The sequence below is a fragment of the Pelobates fuscus genome, chromosome 9 (genome assembly GCF_036172605.1).
Source record: "Pelobates fuscus isolate aPelFus1 chromosome 9, aPelFus1.pri, whole genome shotgun sequence".
NCBI lineage: Eukaryota > Metazoa > Chordata > Amphibia > Anura > Pelobatidae > Pelobates > Pelobates fuscus.
Genome location: NC_086325.1, coordinates 10,132,284 through 10,152,042, shown reverse-complemented (window position 1 = coordinate 10,152,042; position 19,759 = coordinate 10,132,284). Strand labels below are relative to the sequence as shown.

The window sequence follows — 19,759 nt, the reverse complement described above, 5'->3', positions numbered from 1 at the left end:
GAGCTCGGTTATACACTCAGACACATTACTGGGAGTATTAATGCTGTGGAGCTCTGTTATACACTCAGACACATTACTGGGAGTATTATTGCCGTGGAGCTCTGTTATACACTCAGACACATTAATGGGAGTATTATTGCTGTGGAGCTCGGTTATACACTCAGACACATTACTGGGAGTATTAATGCTGTGGAGCTCTGTTATACACTCAGACACATTACTGGGAGTATTATTGCTGTGGAGCTCTGTTATACAGTCAGACACATAACTGGGAGTATTATTGCCGTGGAGCTCTGTTATACACTCAGACACATTACTGGGAGTATTATTGCCGTGGAGCTCTGTTATACACTCAGACACATTACTGGGAGTATTATTGCTTTGGGGCTCTGTGATACACTCAGACACATTACTGGGAGTATTATTGCTGTGGAGCTCTGTTATACACTCAGACACATTACTGGGAGTATTATTACTGTGGAGCTCTGTTATACACTCAGACACATTACTGTAATGACTGCATAATGTTACTGTCTTTGGACTTTCCCTTTAATACATCAAGTACCATGTTTGAAGAAGCATACAGTACCAAACTCAACAAACTACAGAACTGCGCTATGAACTAGCCGTTCCTGTGATAAGATGTACAGTAAACACATGGGTCAAGGCAGTGACATTATGTTTTAATGCTTTCAGCTCATTCTATTAACCTAAGAAATGATCTTCAGACAAGCAGAGAAAGAAGTGAATCCATAGTTTGGTCGGGAATATGGGGGCAGCACCCCATTAGCTGAGGGATCACAAGTGGACGTTCCTAGTCTACCATATCCTCTATGAAGAGTAAATGTTTTTATAGCACTTCAGCAAATGTTAGCATGTCTTTATTAAAAGAATCAGAAGTCATCCTAAGTCTTTCCCACTCTGTATAATTTCCCAGTATGCACTTGACCATGCCTTTGTGTTTGGCTGCCTATATGCCATATTGGGGCACAGTGGGATAAATTCTTAGAAACCGAGATCCCGATGGCTGATAAGATTGAATGACGTCTCTAGTCTGCCTACCAAGAATCTCACACTGATTTGGATAATTTGTTCTTCAAAAACATTCTTTAGGTTCAGCTGACTCTATAAAAGCTTTTCATACATCGGGTGCATTTTCACAGTTCATGATAGATGGGTTTTATATCCTTCTTATCTGGAGTAAATGACTGAATGGGTGGACGGCACATTGGGATCTTCAGATACTTTCAGTCTTTTTTCCAGATCCTCCTTGCGGGGACTTCTGAAACTACAGGTAATAGGAGAGAGCTACGAGCTCACATATTTCTGACAAATGTTTCTGGACCTGCTGCTAATCCGATAATATGTTTTGAAACCTTCAATAGTTCTGATAAATCCGTAACCGTATTCTGTTAATACTGTGTGAAGAATGATGAGTCTAACCCCTGGTTTATGTAACAGACAGGAAGAGTAATCATACGTAAGCGTGTTTAAGTTTATATTTATCTTGGAAAATACTTATCACAGATACTGAGGGAGTCATAAATCAGTAATCATACAGATCAAACCTCAAAAAGTCCATTCACTTAACAGAGTACAGAGTTTATCTCATCGGCTGCTGGAGGTATAACTCAATTTTTGGGGTGAATGGGGTGAATTCTAATCAAATTTGGCATCTAATGCGAGTGTCCACAGCATTCTGCTGAAAGACAGCCAATGGCAGCATGGCACCATTGTCTGGGGTTTTGTATGTTTTAAAGGTATTTGGGGGGTTTTATAAAAATGTGTGTTTTGTGTTTGGAGAGAATTGAGTTTAGTATAGGGCTTGACTCAATTATCTCAAAAGGTACAGAGGAGGGATTATCTGATTGTGTATGGGAGTGTCCTGGATCTGAGAGCCAATGTGATTGTGTATTTGTTTATACTGTAGTTTCAGGTCCAGGGGGAGTGCCCCTTGCATGGGGACTTGCATTAAAGGCCAGTTGTGGCTACCATTAAACGAGTTCCTGCCTACCCTCAATATAGAGTCTCATCTCATGGGGGGAACAGCTGTATCTACTCTGGGGATTGATATATCACTATACTCCTCTGGGTTATAATCACTTGCTCTTGTAAGAGCAGGCCTGCTACACTCTCTGGAGTAGGAGAGATCTGCCCACAGGAAGCTGGATCCTGGTCTTGGGTCCACGGTGGGTGGAGGACGGCGAGACCCCAGCCAAGCTGTAACGCTGGAAGTGGGGACTACGATGCTGATGGTGTCTGGTGGAGTGCTTGGAAGTACTTGGAGGTACTAGGAAGCAGTGATTGGCGGAGGCACCCAGTCAGGGTGCCAGGCGGTCGGTCACACACCTAATGATAGAGATCACCTCGCCAGTAAGTGTCATTGGGAGAGACACCTAATGATAGAGATCACCTCCAGTGAGTGTCATTGGGAGAGACACTTAATGACAGACATGTCCCCGTCTTGTAAATAGTCTAAAAAAATGAGAGTGTCTCATAGATTGCCAACTTGGTTGAGCAGGGCCTTCTTTCTCTCTGAATATCCTTTTTCTATAATAGTACAGTGCTGCAGAATATGTCAGAGCTAAATAAATGCTAATAATAATAGGGTCATACATTTCTTGGAATCCAAAAAGAAATGGAACATTTTAGTCCTTAATTGCAGAGATGGAATCTTAATAGACACTCCACTGCCCAAATACAAAACAAAAATCACTGTTTAGAAGATATATCACCCCAAATAAAACAGCTTACAAAACCTGTAGATCTCTTGTATGCAGCCTTTACAAGCCCTCCCCTTCTAACCCCGCCCAGATTTTCTGTGGCTGTCCAATCACAGACTTCCAATGCAGCTCAATGAGAAGTTTTTGCAATGCAGGTGCTCTCGGCAAACAAACCAGGAAGTAACAGGACCTGTTATCTGATTGACAGCCAGGGGGATTGAACAAGGTTTATTTATTAAAATGTTATCAATAAAATATGTATAACAAAAAAAAAAAGTTAAATTAAGTGTAATAGATTTTTTAAAACGAGAATTTCTCATTTGGTGGCAGATGCCCTTTAAAGAGACTATAATATGTAAATATAGTGCGATTTTACATATTGTCTGCATGGTTGATCGTACATCCCCCTCTACACCTCCTGATAACCCATAGATTATTACTGCTCTGCACTTTCATATTTTCGTTGCAAACACATTAAATGCCCCCGCTCGGCCATCACTGCTGGGAAAAATTAGCCGGCCAACAGGTGAGAATACAGGATTCCCACCTCAAATTACGGTATAGTACAGTGATTCCTTTATCACAGCGTAAATATGTCTGGTTTTATTGTTCATTCACACTGTGTTCTTATTAGGGCTGTAAAGTGTATATTTCCATGTTTCGACAAAACCAGCAGAGGGGACTTACATTTATAAAAAGCTTTTATACATTTTCTAAATCCTTAAATGTGTGAGACACTTGATATGATGTATTTTTCGCTCTCGTCATACTTGCAGGTGGTTTCCACCTTGAATTCTTTTCCACCATCCTATTTTCTTCTGCAGAGTAATTGGCTCATTCTGCAGAGCATTTAGCTCCCTTCTCACCCTGATCTCCCCACTGAGAATGCTGTGCTACTCCATTCCATTGCAGAGCGTTAAGTAACCCCCTTCCTATGTAGAGCACCTTGTTCATGTTCCTCACAGAGCTCTATAACACGAAAGAACCTGCAGAGCCCTGAGCGCCCCCACCCCTGCCATTATTACCATTGTTCTTTCACCAGGTGTTATAATATTATTCTTATAGAAATTCATCTGTTTGTTCAAATCTCTAAATCGATCTTTAGTTGAGAAAATAAAGATCAGTTTTCCTTTTACCAGGTGGTGTAATGAGAAGGTGTAATGTGTATTGTGTTATGTAGTCTGCCACGAACACAAAAGAGTGTTATGTAATCCTTTCCCACTCAGCTGTGACATCTACAAGGTAATCACAACAACTATTACGTTTCTCAGGCACCCCCTGAAAAAGATTGGATCTCTAGGAAATCCATCAAGAGACATTGTGAGTTGTGCGTGTTTATGAATTCTATCTCTGTAACTTTAAGAAATAGGTGGTTTGCTGACCATAGAGAATCCTTTCAATCTGCCAAGACAAGAAATGTTCATTATTAACAAATGGTCCAAAAGGAACGATCTAGAGTGGCACTAACCTCTTAACATATACCTCAATACGTGCTGTTTTTGTAATATTTCGGTTAACTGCACATACATATTACACAGCAGTTCCTCATGTAAAAAAATTATATCCACTTATCTTTCTCACCAGAGAAAGTCCACCAGGAGATAGACAAAGTCATTGGAAGAAACCGTTGCCCTACTATAGATGATCGAAGCAGAATGCCATACACTGATGCCGTCATCCATGAGATACAACGTTTCATCAACATTATCCCTCTCAGTCTACCACACTGTGTCACAGAAGACACCAACTTCAGAGGTTTTGTGCTCCCTAAGGTGAATGGTCAAGCACACGATGACTCTAATGGAGCATACAGTATATTGGCTACAGATATTCGTAGATCAGGATGATGTCGATTCAGTAGATATTGTTTATAGCAACCCACGAGGAGTGTGAATTTCTAGGGGTAAGCTGAGTGAGAATTTGGTAAAATATAGTGAGCCATGGTTTGGTGGAAGGTGATTATAGTGACGTGATATGAGACATATGGAACTTTGCCTCGCAAGGTAAAGTAACATTGTTAGTGTACAGAATATAGCTCAGCATGCCACTTAGTACTGACGAATTTATTTGCACCCCATAAATAAAACATTTGGTCTCTCAGGAGAAATCAACCATTATAGGTCTTCTTTTTTTATAGTATATAATATCGTCTATATCATTTTCTCTTTTCAGGGCACAGACGTTATTCCAGTACTGGCCTCAGTCCATGCAGACCCCGAAAAATATAAAGAACCACAGAACTTCAACCCTCAAAACTTCCTGGATGAAAATAATCGATTCATGAGCAACAGTGCCTTCATGCCTTTTTCTACAGGTAGCTGACGGCAACAGGCGTATATAGGAGGGACTGAACCTTAAACATGTCACTATCATTAATACATTGTGACGTGACCCTAGTAGGGACTTCCCCTCAACATAGCACTGTTGTAATACACTTAAACATGTCACCTTTATACACCTAAATATATTACTCTTAAACATGTCACTGTCATTAGTACACTGTGACCCTGGGAGGGGCTGACCATTAAACATGTCACTGTCATTAGTACACTGTGACCCTGGGAGGGACTGACCATTAAACATGTCACTGTCATTAGTACGCTGTGACCCTGGGAGGGACTGATCATTAAACATGTTACTGTCATTAGTACACTGTGACCCTGGGAGGGACCGACCATTAAACATGTCACTGCCATTAGTACACTGTGACCCTGGGAGGGACTGACCATTAAACATGTCACTGTCATTAGTACACTGTGACCCTGGGAGGGACTGACCATTAAACATGTCACTGTCATTAGTACGCTGTGACCCTGGGAGGGACTGACCATTAAACATGTCACTGTCATTAGTACACTGTGACCCTTTTAAGGACCGACCATTAAACATGTCACTGCCATTAGTACACTGTGACCCTGGCAGGGACCGGCCATTAATCATGTCACTGTCATTAGTACACTGTGACCCTGGGAGGGACTGATCATTAAACATGTTACTGTCATTAGTACACTGTGACCCTGGGAGGGACTGATCATTAAACATGTCACTGTCATTAGTACGCTGTGACCCTGGGAGGGACTGACCATTAAACATGTCACTGTCATTAGTACACTGTGACCCTTTTAAGGACCGACCATTAAACATGTCACTGCCATTAGTACACTGTGACCCTGGCAGGGACTGACCATTAAACATGTCACTGTCATTAGTACGCTGTGACCCTGGGAGGGACTGATCATTAAACATGTTACTGTCATTAGTACACTGTGACCCTGGGAGGGACCGACCATTAAACATGTCACTGTCATTAGTACGCTGTGACCCTGGGAGGGACTGACCATTAAACATGTCACTGTCATTAGTACACTGTGACCCTTTTAAGGACCGACCATTAAACATGTCACTGCCATTAGTACACTGTGACCCTGGCAGGGACCGGCCATTAATCATGTCACTGTCATTAGTACACTGTGACCCTGGGAGGGACTGACCATTAAACATGTCACTGTCATTAGTACACTGTGACCCTGGGAGGGACTGACCATTAAACATGTCACTGTCATTAGTACACTGTGACCCTTTTAAGGACCGACCATTAAACATGTCACTGCCATTAGTACACTGTGACTCTGGGAGGGACTGACCATTAAACATGTCACTGTCATTAGTACACTGTGACCCTGGGAGGGACTGACCATTAAACATGTCACTGCCATTAGTACACTGTGACCCTGGGAGGGACTGACCATTAAACATGTCACTGTCATTAGTACGCTGTGACCCTGGGAGGGACTGACCATTAAACATGTCACTGTCATTAGTACGCTGTGACCCTGGGAGGGACCGACCATTAAACATGTCACTGTCATTAGTACGCTGTGACCCTGGGAGGGACCGACCATTAAACATGTCACTGTCATTAGTACACTGTGACCCTGGGAGGGACCGACCATTAAACATGTCACTGTCATTAGTACGCTGTGACCCTGGGAGGGACCGACCATTAAACATGTCACTGTCATTAGTACGCTGTGACACTGGGAGGGACCGACCATTAACCCCTTAACACCGCAGCCAAATGTACAAGTTGTGAACGAAACAAAACGTAAACAAAACCTGGCATTTGCGCTATATGTCTGTCCAACCGTAATTCACCTCTTTCATATTAAATGCACCCCCCCTTATTATATATCATTTTATTCAGGGGAAACAGGGCTTTCATTTAATATCAAATATTTAGCTATGAAACATAATTTAATATGAAAAAAATGGGACAAAATAAGATTTTTTTTTATTTTTTTCGTTCTACATGACATTTTAACTGTCAATGTCATAATACTGTTTGCTTTTACTGCAATAAAATACACATATTTGTATTCAGCAAAGTCTCACGTGTAAAACAGTACCCCCTATGTACAGGTTTTATGGTGTTTTGGGAAGTTACAGGGTCAAATATAGCGTGTTACATTTGAAATTGAAATTCGCCAGATTGGTTACGTTGCCTTTGAGACTGTATAGTAGCCCAGGAAATAAATTTACACCCATAATGGCATACCATTTGCAATAGTAGACGACCCAAGGTATTGCAAATAAGCGATGTCCAGTCTTTTTTAGTAGCCATTTGGTCACAAACACTGGCCAAAGTTAGCGTTCGTATTTGTTTGTGTGTGAAAAATGCAAAAAACGCCAATTTTGGCCAGTGTTTGTGACGAAGTGGCTACTAAAAAAGACTGGACATACCCCATTTGCAATACCTTTGGTTGTCTACTATTGCAAATGGTATGCCATCATAGGGGTAATTTTCATTCTTGGGCTACCATAGGGTCATAAAGGCAACGTAAGCAATCTGGCGAATTTTAATGTGAAAAAAATTAAACACAAGCCTTATATTTGACGCTGTAATTTTTGAAAACACCATAAAACCTGTACATGAGGGGTACTGTTGTACTCAGGAGACTTCGCTGAACACAAATATTTGTGTTTCAAAACAGTAAAAAGTATTGCAGCAATAATATCGTCCCTGTAAGTGCTGTTTGTGCGTGAAAAATGCAAAAAACGTCACTTTTACTGGCGATATCATGGTTGTAATACATTTTACTGTTTTGAAACACTAATATTTGTGTTCAGCGAAGTCTCCCGAGTAAAACAGTACCCCCCATGTACAGGTTTTATGGTGTCTTGGAAAGTTATAGGGTTAAATATAGTGCTAGCAAATTAAATTCCCTATACTTTCGGCATGGGTGGTCAGGCAGGTCCCGCTAATTGTAATTAATTAGGATACCTAATTATGTAAAATTATTACATAAATATATGTGTAGAATTAATATATGTATATATATACATATGTGTATATATACGTATATATATATATATATTTTTTTTTTAATATTTTTATTTATATATAGGTATATATATAGTGATATATACGTATATATTTATGTATATAGATATATATATATTATTTCGTTCTACGTGTATTTTGATATAAATATATATATATTAATATCACAATACAGTTAGAACGAAATAAAACACATCTATATATTTTTTAATATTTTATTTTTAATTATTTTTTTTATTTTATTTTTTTACGTATTTACATATTTATTTATTTTATATTATTTATAAATATATATATAACAATAATTATATATATATTTAATCAGTATCAGTCTACGTGTAATTTGATATTAATATATATATATATAATTATATATATATTAATATTAAAATACACCTAGACGGTGTATGTGTGTGTATGTATATGTGTATATATATACTTAGATCATATATATATAATATATATATATATATATGATCTAAGTATATATATATTTTTTTACACTTGTTTAACTGTTTTTAATTTTATTTTCAGCCAGCAGGGGGACCAACTGTCATTACAGTTGGTCCCCCTGCTGGCAATGCCTGAGCCAGCTATCCCGGCCATGTGATTGTGAGGTCCTCGCAAGGACCTCACTCTCACATGACCGGGAGGCACCGGAGGAGGAAGATGTGCCGCGGGGGGGCTCCCTGGGAGTCCCCCCAACCGCGATCGCCGGCGTGGGACCGCCGGCGACCGGGTAAGTTACTAAAAACCGGAGGGCGTACTATTACGTCCGGCGGCGTTTAGAGCCGCTTTTAAAAGGACGTAATAGTACGCCCTCCGGACTTAAGGGGTTAAACATGTCACTGTCATTACTACACTGTGACCCTGGGAGGGACTGACCATTAAACATGTCACTGTCATTAGTACACTGTGACCCTGGGAGGGACTGACCATTAAACATGTCACTGTCATTAGTACACTGTGACCCTGGGAGGGACTGACCATTAAACATGTCACTGTCATTACTACACTGTGACCCTGGGAGGGACTGACCATTAAACATGTCACTGTCATTAGTACACTGTGACCCTGGGAGGGACTGACCATTAAACATGTCACTGTCATTAGTACACTGTGACCCTGGGAAGGACTGACCATTAAACATGTCACTGTCATTAGTGCACTGTGACCCTAGGAGGGACTGACCATTAAACATGTCACTGTCATTAGTACGCTGTGACCCTGGGAGGGACCGACCATTAAACATGTCACTGCCATTAGTACACTGTGACCCTGGGAGGGACTGACCATTAAACATGTCACTGTCATTAGTACACTGTGACCCTGGGAGGGACTGACCATTAAACATGTCACTGCCATTAGTACACTGTGACCCTGGGAGGGACTGACCATTAAACATGTCACTGTCATTAGTACGCTGTGACCCTGGGAGGGACTGACCATTAAACATGTCACTGTCATTAGTACACTGTGACCCTTTTAAGGACCGACCATTAAACATGTCACTGCCATTAGTACACTGTGACCCTGGCAGGGACTGACCATTAAACATGTCACTGTCATTAGTACGCTGTGACCCTGGGAGGGACTGATCATTAAACATGTTACTGTCATTAGTACACTGTGACCCTGGGAGGGACCGACCATTAAACATGTCACTGTCATTAGTACGCTGTGACCCTGGGAGGGACTGACCATTAAACATGTCACTGTCATTAGTTCACTGTGACCCTTTTAAGGACCGACCATTAAACATGTCACTGCCATTAGTACACTGTGACCCTGGCAGGGACCGGCCATTAATCATGTCACTGTCATTAGTACACTGTGACCCTGGGAGGGACTGACCATTAAACATGTCACTGTCATTAGTACACTGTGACCCTGGGAGGGACTGACCATTAAACATGTCACTGTCATTAGTACACTGTGACCCTTTTAAGGACCGACCATTAAACATGTCACTGCCATTAGTACACTGTGACCCTGGGAGGGACTGACCATTAAACATGTCACTGTCATTAGTACACTGTGACCCTGGGAGGGACTGACCATTAAACATGTCACTGCCATTAGTACACTGTGACCCTGGGAGGGACTGACCATTAAACATGTCACTGTCATTAGTACGCTGTGACCCTGGGAGGGACTGACCATTAAACATGTCACTGTCATTAGTACGCTGTGACCCTGGGAGGGACCGACCATTAAACATGTCACTGTCATTAGTACGCTGTGACCCTGGGAGGGACCGACCATTAAACATGTCACTGTCATTAGTACACTGTGACCCTGGGAGGGACCGACCATTAAACATGTCACTGTCATTAGTACGCTGTGACCCTGGGAGGGACCGACCATTAAACATGTCACTGTCATTAGTACGCTGTGACACTGGGAGGGACCGACCATTAAACATGTCACTGTCATTACTACACTGTGACCCTGGGAGGGACTGACCATTAAACATGTCACTGTCATTAGTACACTGTGACCCTGGGAGGGACTGACCATTAAACATGTCACTGTCATTAGTGCACTGTGACCCTAGGAGGGACTGACCATTAAACATGTCACTGTCATTAGTACGCTGTGACCCTGGGAGGGACCGACCATTAAACATGTCACTGCCATTAGTACACTGTGACCCTGGGAGGGACTGACCATTAAACATGTCACTGTCATTAGTACACTGTGACCCTGGGAGGGACTGACCATTAAACATGTCACTGCCATTAGTACACTGTGACCCTGGGAGGGACTGACCATTAAACATGTCACTGTCATTAGTACGCTGTGACCCTGGGAGGGACTGACCATTAAACATGTCACTGTCATTAGTACGCTGTGATCCTGGGAGGGACCGACCATTAAACATGTCACTGTCATTAGTACACTGTGACCCTGGGAGGGACCGACCATTAAACATGTCACTGTCATTAGTACACTGTGACCCTGGGAGGGACTGACCATTAAACATGTCACTGCCATTAGTACACTGTGACCCTGGGAGGGACCGACCATTAAACATGTCACTGTCATTAGTACACTGTGACCCTGGGAGGGAGTGACCATTAAACATGTCACTGTCATTAGTACACTGTGACCCTGGTAGGGACCGACCATTAAACATGTCACTGTTATTAGTACCCTGTGACCCTGGGAGGGACTGACCATTAATCATGTCACTGTCATTAGTACACTGTGACCCTGGGAGGGACTGACCATTAAACATGTCACTGTCATTAGTACACTGTGACCCTGGGAGAGACCGACCATGTAACATGTCACTGTCATTAGTACACTGTGACCCTGGGAGGGACTGACCATTAAACATGTCACTGTCATTAGTACACTGATCCTGGGAGGGACCGACCATTAAACATGTCACTGTCATTAGTACACTGTGACCCTGGGAGGGACTGACCATTAAACATGTCACTGTCATTAGTACACTGTGACCCTGGGAGGGTCTGACCATTAAACATGTCACTGTCATTAGTACACTGTGACTCTGGGAGGGACTGACCATTAAACATGTCACTGTCATTAGTACTCTGTTACCCTGGGAGGGACTGACCATTAAACATGTCACTGTCATTAGTACACTGTGACCCTGGGAGAGACCGACCATGTAACATGTCACTGTCATTAGTACACTGTGACCCTGGAAGGGACTGACCATTAAACATGTCACTGTCATTAGTACACTGTGACCCTGGGAGGGACTGACCATTAAACATGTCACTGTCATTAGTACGCTGTGACCCTGGGAGGGACTGACCATTAAACATGTCACTGCCATTAGTACACTGTGACCCTGGCAGGGACCGGCCATTAATCATGTCACTGTCATTAGTACACTGTGACCCTGGGAGGGACTGACCATTAAACATGTCACTGTCATTAGTACACTGTGACCCTGGGAGGGACTGACCATTAAACATGTCACTGTCATTAGTACACTGTGACCCTTTTAAGGACCGACCATTAAACATGTCACTGCCATTAGTACACTGTGACCCTGGGAGGGACTGACCATTAAACATGTCACTGTCATTAGTACACTGTGACCCTGGGAGGGACTGACCATTAAACATGTCACTGCCATTAGTACACTGTGACCCTGGGAGGGACTGACCATTAAACATGTCACTGTCATTAGTACGCTGTGACCCTGGGAGGGACTGACCATTAAACATGTCACTGTCATTAGTACGCTGTGACCCTGGGAGGGACCGACCATTAAACATGTCACTGTCATTAGTACGCTGTGACCCTGGGAGGGACCGACCATTAAACATGTCACTGTCATTAGTACACTGTGACCCTGGGAGGGACCGACCATTAAACATGTCACTGTCATTAGTACGCTGTGACCCTGGGAGGGACCGACCATTAAACATGTCACTGTCATTAGTACGCTGTGACACTGGGAGGGACCGACCATTAAACATGTCACTGTCATTACTACACTGTGACCCTGGGAGGGACTGACCATTAAACATGTCACTGTCATTAGTACACTGTGACCCTGGGAGGGACTGACCATTAAACATGTCACTGTCATTAGTGCACTGTGACCCTAGGAGGGACTGACCATTAAACATGTCACTGTCATTAGTACGCTGTGACCCTGGGAGGGACCGACCATTAAACATGTCACTGCCATTAGTACACTGTGACCCTGGGAGGGACTGACCATTAAACATGTCACTGTCATTAGTACACTGTGACCCTGGGAGGGACTGACCATTAAACATGTCACTGCCATTAGTACACTGTGACCCTGGGAGGGACTGACCATTAAACATGTCACTGTCATTAGTACGCTGTGACCCTGGGAGGGACTGACCATTAAACATGTCACTGTCATTAGTACGCTGTGATCCTGGGAGGGACCGACCATTAAACATGTCACTGTCATTAGTACACTGTGACCCTGGGAGGGACCGACCATTAAACATGTCACTGTCATTAGTACACTGTGACCCTGGGAGGGACTGACCATTAAACATGTCACTGCCATTAGTACACTGTGACCCTGGGAGGGACCGACCATTAAACATGTCACTGTCATTAGTACACTGTGACCCTGGGAGGGAGTGACCATTAAACATGTCACTGTCATTAGTACACTGTGACCCTGGTAGGGACCGACCATTAAACATGTCACTGTTATTAGTACCCTGTGACCCTGGGAGGGACTGACCATTAATCATGTCACTGTCATTAGTACACTGTGACCCTGGGAGGGACTGACCATTAAACATGTCACTGTCATTAGTACACTGTGACCCTGGGAGAGACCGACCATGTAACATGTCACTGTCATTAGTACACTGTGACCCTGGGAGGGACTGACCATTAAACATGTCACTGTCATTAGTACACTGATCCTGGGAGGGACCGACCATTAAACATGTCACTGTCATTAGTACACTGTGACCCTGGGAGGGACTGACCATTAAACATGTCACTGTCATTAGTACACTGTGACCCTGGGAGGGTCTGACCATTAAACATGTCACTGTCATTAGTACACTGTGACTCTGGGAGGGACTGACCATTAAACATGTCACTGTCATTAGTACTCTGTTACCCTGGGAGGGACTGACCATTAAACATGTCACTGTCATTAGTACACTGTGACCCTGGGAGAGACCGACCATGTAACATGTCACTGTCATTAGTACACTGTGACCCTGGAAGGGACTGACCATTAAACATGTCACTGTCATTAGTACACTGTGACCCTGGGAGGGACTGACCATTAAACATGTCACTGTCATTAGTACGCTGTGACCCTGGGAGGGACTGACCATTAAACATGTCACTGTCATTAGTACACTGTGACCCTGGGAGGGACTGACCATTAAACATGTCACTGTCATTAGTACACTGTGACCCTGGGAGAGACCGACCATGTAACATGTCACTGTCATTAGTACACTGTGACCCTGGGAGGGACTGACCATTAAACATGTCACTGTCATTAGTACACTGATCCTGGGAGGGACCGACCATTAAACATGTCACTGTCATTAGTACACTGTGACCCTGGGAGGGACTGACCATTAAACATGTCACTGTCATTAGTACACTGATCCTGGGAGGGACCGACCATTAAACATGTCACTGTCATTAGTACACTGTGACCCTGGGAGGGACTGACCATTAAACATGTCACTGTCATTAGTACGCTGTGACCCTGGGAGGGACTGACCATTAAACATGTCACTGTCATTAGTACACTGTGACCCTGGGAGGGACTGACCATTAAACATGTCACTGTCATTAGTACACTGTGACCCTGGGAGAGACCGACCATGTAACATGTCACTGTCATTAGTACACTGTGACCCTGGGAGGGACTGACCATTAAACATGTCACTGTCATTAGTACACTGATCCTGGGAGGGACCGACCATTAAACATGTCACTGTCATTAGTACACTGTGACCCTGGGAGGGACTGACCATTAAACATGTCACTGTCATTAGTACACTGTGACCCTGGGAGGGACTGACCATTAAACATGTCACTGTCATTAGTACACTGTGACTCTGGGAGGGACTGACCATTAAACATGTCACTGTCATTAGTACACTGTGACTCTGGGAGGGACTGACCATTAAACATGTCACTGTCATTAGTACTCTGTTACCCTGGGAGGGACTGACCATTAAACATGTCACTGTCATTAGTACTCTGTGACCCTGGGAGGGACTAACCATTAAACATGTCACTGTCATTAGTACACTGTGACCCTGGGAGGGACCGACCATTAAACATGTCACTGTCATTAGTACACTGTGACCCTGGGAGGGACCGACCATTAAACATGTCACTGTCATTAGTACACTGTGACCCTGGGAGGGACCGACCATTAAACATGTCACTGTCATTAATACACTGTGACCCTGGGAAGGACTGACCATTAAACATGTCACTGTCATTAGTACACTGTGACCCTGGGAGGGACTGACCATTAAACATTAGCACCAGTACTATTTAATTTGTCTCCCACATTTTGTAATTAGCGTAGGACCCACTGATATTGGGGTACTTTGAAGCAGTGGTGGGCTTAACATCATTTGGCCATATGGTGGAACTAAATCCCCATATTTATTCTCTTAGATAGGCGTTTTATAGTAGAGTTCTTAGTTATGAATTTTAACAAGTCTGAGTGCGCCGTAACTATTCTTTTCTGTATGAATTTTGGTCACTGCGGCAGCATCTTTCTTGCATAATGCATCTCTCGGGTGTGCCCCCAATCTCTTCTCTGTGCAATTAAATGTGTCACTGTCATTAGTACTTCTGTAGCTTTTACAATGATTAACCACCTATATGTATCTGTTGCAGGAAAGCGTATCTGCCTGGGAGAGGGTTTGGCACGTATGGAGCTTTTTATCTTTTTTACCACCATTCTACAAAGCTTTGATTTCCAGCCCATTCAACCTCCTGACCTCATCGACCTCACTCCATCAATAAGTGGGGTAGGAAACCTCCCACAAAATTACCAGTTCTGCGTCATACCTCGCTAGGTGATTCAGGATGGACCAGACCGTGCCTCTCGCAAATTCCAGATCTTAGCATGCTCTTATGTATGAAATTAAAATGGTGACAGAATAACACCATCAACTGATTAAAGATTTAGTTGTCTGTTCCCTAAACACCATATTGAAGTGACTTGAAAAATGAATTTCAACATTTAGCCAGATATTGCTCATTCAGAAATGTCAGCCCATATCTTACTAGACACGGCATAGGCTGAATTTTTCAATCTGATTTTCTATTTGCTACAATTCGGAGTTGAGTGGATACATTTCACAATGATTTTGTGTATAAAAAAAAGACACAAAAAACTACCTAAAAAAAGTGCATAAAAATATTAAAAATGTTTAAAAAAATTTATAAAATATTATGAAGTATTAAGAAATTAAACAGAAATTTGAAATAGATTGATGCTGGCCTTTTAAATGATTTATATTTTGGAATTTCATGGAAGAGAAGAGGGTAATCATTAGTGAGTAATGCCTACATTTCCCATAGTGCTTAGCTAGCCTTTACACAGGAAATGCAATCCAAATATATATGTTATTACCGGACAGGGGATGAAATTTAATTTTAATGGCAATGGCTTTCGGCAGGTGTCAGTGAAGTAAGGGAACATATAGATCTGAATCCCAGTGGAGTGGTAGAAACTGAGTAACATTCATGATTCTGACAATGATATGAGAAGATAAGTAACAGAGGCAGGTTGTAACCCACCTTTTAATGTATATTCTAGCTCTGTAACCTCAATCCATCTTTCTGGTGCCTTCACATCTGGACTCTCCCGTGGATCACACATTCACCTTGTGATACTTGTGGTTCTATTGTCATATCTATGCAGATTCCTTATCCTGAATGAATCTTCATCGAACTATCTTCAACCCAGAGGAAACAATAATTCTCTCAAACTTTAGTAACTCTCTTCTGATCTCCAATCCCCACTCGAATTCATCTCCACTTCTCCTGTCCCACCCTTGTATGATTCTACTGCCAGCCTAATCTAGACCTCAAGGCATCCACATTTCCAACCCTGGCACACTAACTAAACAAACTACCTAGTAAGATGCACTGGCCAGCTAAACACAGCAAGTCTCGTTCCATGTCAGCCTTTGGACACTACAAATTAATGTTATGCTTTTACAGCACAGTACACTGTTACCCACAGTCCTCTTCATCGCTAAACAATTGTATTTCCCCTCCCGTTTTAGCGTCTACTATCACAATCCCAAACATCTTATCCAGTGGAAAAATAGAGAGAGCCCTGGTGCAAGAATTGTTTTGGGCCCCCTATTGCAAGGATGGGAAAAAAGTAGATCCCTATCTGCTTTACAATGCTTTGCCAGATGGACATTTACCATCTTGTTGCAGAGTTGTATTTAGCACTGAACGGTGTTTGTATGTTTCAATGTAAGCATGGTTTTCTATGGAGGTTTTCTACACACACACACACACACACTGATACAAATACCCAGACTGACACATGTACAGATACACACACTGACACACATATAGATAAACCAGTACAGACATGCAGATACACAGACAATCACTGACAATAGATACAGATACATGCACTGACAGACAGAGATACACACACTGACACACATAGAGATAAATATGTACAGATATGCAGAGACAAACACTGACACACATAAAAACAGACACACACACTGACACACATGCAGATACACACAATGACACTCATACAGATAAACCAGTACACACATGCAGATACACAGACAATCACTGACATAGATACAGATACACAGATACATGCACTGACAGACATAGAGATACACACACTGACACACATAGAGATAAATAGGTACATACATACAAATACACAGACACACACAATGACACAAATGCAGATACACACAATGACACTCATAGAGATACAAACACTGACACACATACAGATACACAGACACACACAGACGCACAGGGGCACAAACAGATACACATATACACATACAGATAAACATACAGACACAAAGACAGATACACAAACATGCAGACACACACACATACAGCAACACAGAAAGGTGTGCATACAGACATACACACATGCAATATGCACAAATTTTAAGCTACCCTTCTGTTTCCTACCTTTTATGTGCAGGAGGGTGGCTTTCCTGGGGTCCAGTTGGCTGGCTGAGCTTGTTGGGATTCAGAGACTCTTCCAATCCGCATCCCCCTAAGTGTGTGGACCACCAGTGCAGCTGCACCGGGTGCACTGGCAGTAGCTCCGCCACTGGTCTTCTCAATACCTTGAGATTACTGCTATCTGTCATATCCCTTCTTAATATTAAACTCGCAGCTAACACTTTTATGAACTACATCGCTAAGACGATTGATTAACAAAGTAAAACATGTAACCCTTTTCTGCTCCTCTCCCTCTTTTTCCAATTGTGTCACCCTTAACACACACCTTCAATTTCTCATTCCCTTCTTGTGTCCAATGTTCTAGTAAACATGCAACTGTCAGTTCAATCCTAAAAAAGCAATTGTTTGATTAAAGTGCTCTATCTTACTCTTGTCCCATATCCCTACTCCTTTATACTTACAAGACTTACAAGACTTGTTTGTTCTCCATTCCAACTCTCTCTTTGATCTTCTTCAATCTGGTTTCTGCCACTACATTATACCAAAACGGCCCTTATCGCCTAATTATGGCTAAATCCACATGTCATTTTAATTCTTCTAGACCTCTCTGCTGCTTTTGGCACAGTTAATCATACTCTCTTCCATCAGTCATTTCAAACCGATGGCTTCGAAATACTGTCCTTTCCTGATTCCCGTCTCACCTAGTCTCACCATAATATGTAGTTAGTGTACTATTATCTGATGACACTTTCTCCCCTCAACCTGTCCCTGTTGGGATATCAAGGCAAACTTGTTTAGGATTCCTAGAAAATAGCGTTAGAGGTCGGTTATAAAGCCTTTTCTGTTGCTTAGGTAGGGTTAGGTGAGTAATAAGGGCATGACCCTTTATAATATTATGAATTAGAGAAAAAAAGTGAAGGTGCGACCTCCCACTTAAAGAAGATAACCACCAATTAAAGATTATTCTTAAGTAGAAGATATAAAAATACAATTTTATTAGAAAAATGGTTAGAGAGTACACACAAATCAACAGTAAACAAATAAAATGTGCAGAAACACGAAAAATGTGTACAAAAATAGTGATAAATTAGAGGAAGGGGGACAGGTCCGCTCTTGATTATACTGGTCCTTGTGTTTGTAACCGATACGCAGTGTCTCAGTATATATCTACAGGGAGTGCAGAATTATTAGGCAAGTTGTATTTTTGAGGATTAATTTTATTATTGAACAACAACTATGTTCTCAATGAATCCAAAAAACTCATTAATATCAAAGCTGAATATATTTGGAAGTAGTTTTTAGTTTGTTTTTAGTTATAGCTATTTTAGGGGGATATCTGTGTGTGCAGGTGACTATTACTGTCTATAATTATTAGGCAACTTAACAAAAAACAAATATATACCCATTTCAATTATTTATTTTTACCAGTGAAACCAATATAACATCTCAACATTCACAAATATACATTTCTGACATTCAAAAACATAACAAAAACAAATCAGTGACCAATATTGCCACCTTTCTTTGCAAGGACACTCAAAAGCCTTCCATCCATGGATTCTGTCAGTGTTTTGATCTGTTCACCATCAACATTGCGTGCAGCAGCAACCACAGCCTCCCAGACACTGTTCAGAGAGGTGTACTGTTTTCCCTCGTAAATCTCACATTTGATGATGGACCACAGGTTCTCAATGGGGTTCAGATCAGGTGAACAAGGAGGCCATGTCATTAGATTTTCTTCTTTTATACCCTTTCTTGCCAGCCACGCTGTGGAGTACTTGGACGCGTGTGATGGAGCATTGTCCTGCATGAAAATGATGTTTTTCTTGAAGGATGCAGACTTCTTCCTGTACCACTGCTTGAAGAAGGTGTCTTCCAGAAACTGGGAGTAGGACTGGGAGTTGAGCTTGACTCCATCCTCAACCCGAAAAGGCCCCACAAGCTCATCTTTGATGATACCAGCCCAAACCAGTACTCCACCTCCACCTTGCTGGCATCTGAGTCGGACTGGAGCTCTCTGCCCTTT

At 42.3% G+C, this 19,759-nt stretch overlaps 1 protein-coding gene across 1 annotated transcript in view; it reads left to right on the top strand.

Annotated features, from left to right (window-relative positions):
- LOC134573590 (uncharacterized) overlaps window positions 1-15,946 on the top strand; it is a 78,903-nt gene extending 62,957 nt beyond the window's left edge. The window contains exons 18-20 of the mRNA XM_063433375.1: window positions 4,308-4,495; window positions 4,896-5,037; window positions 15,436-15,946. Coding sequence (XP_063289445.1) covers window positions 4,308-4,495; window positions 4,896-5,037; window positions 15,436-15,617 — 512 coding nt within the window. The 3' untranslated portion in view covers window positions 15,618-15,946. The remainder of the gene's footprint in view (window positions 1-4,307; window positions 4,496-4,895; window positions 5,038-15,435) is intronic.
- The last annotated feature ends 3,813 nt before the right edge of the window (window positions 15,947-19,759 follow it).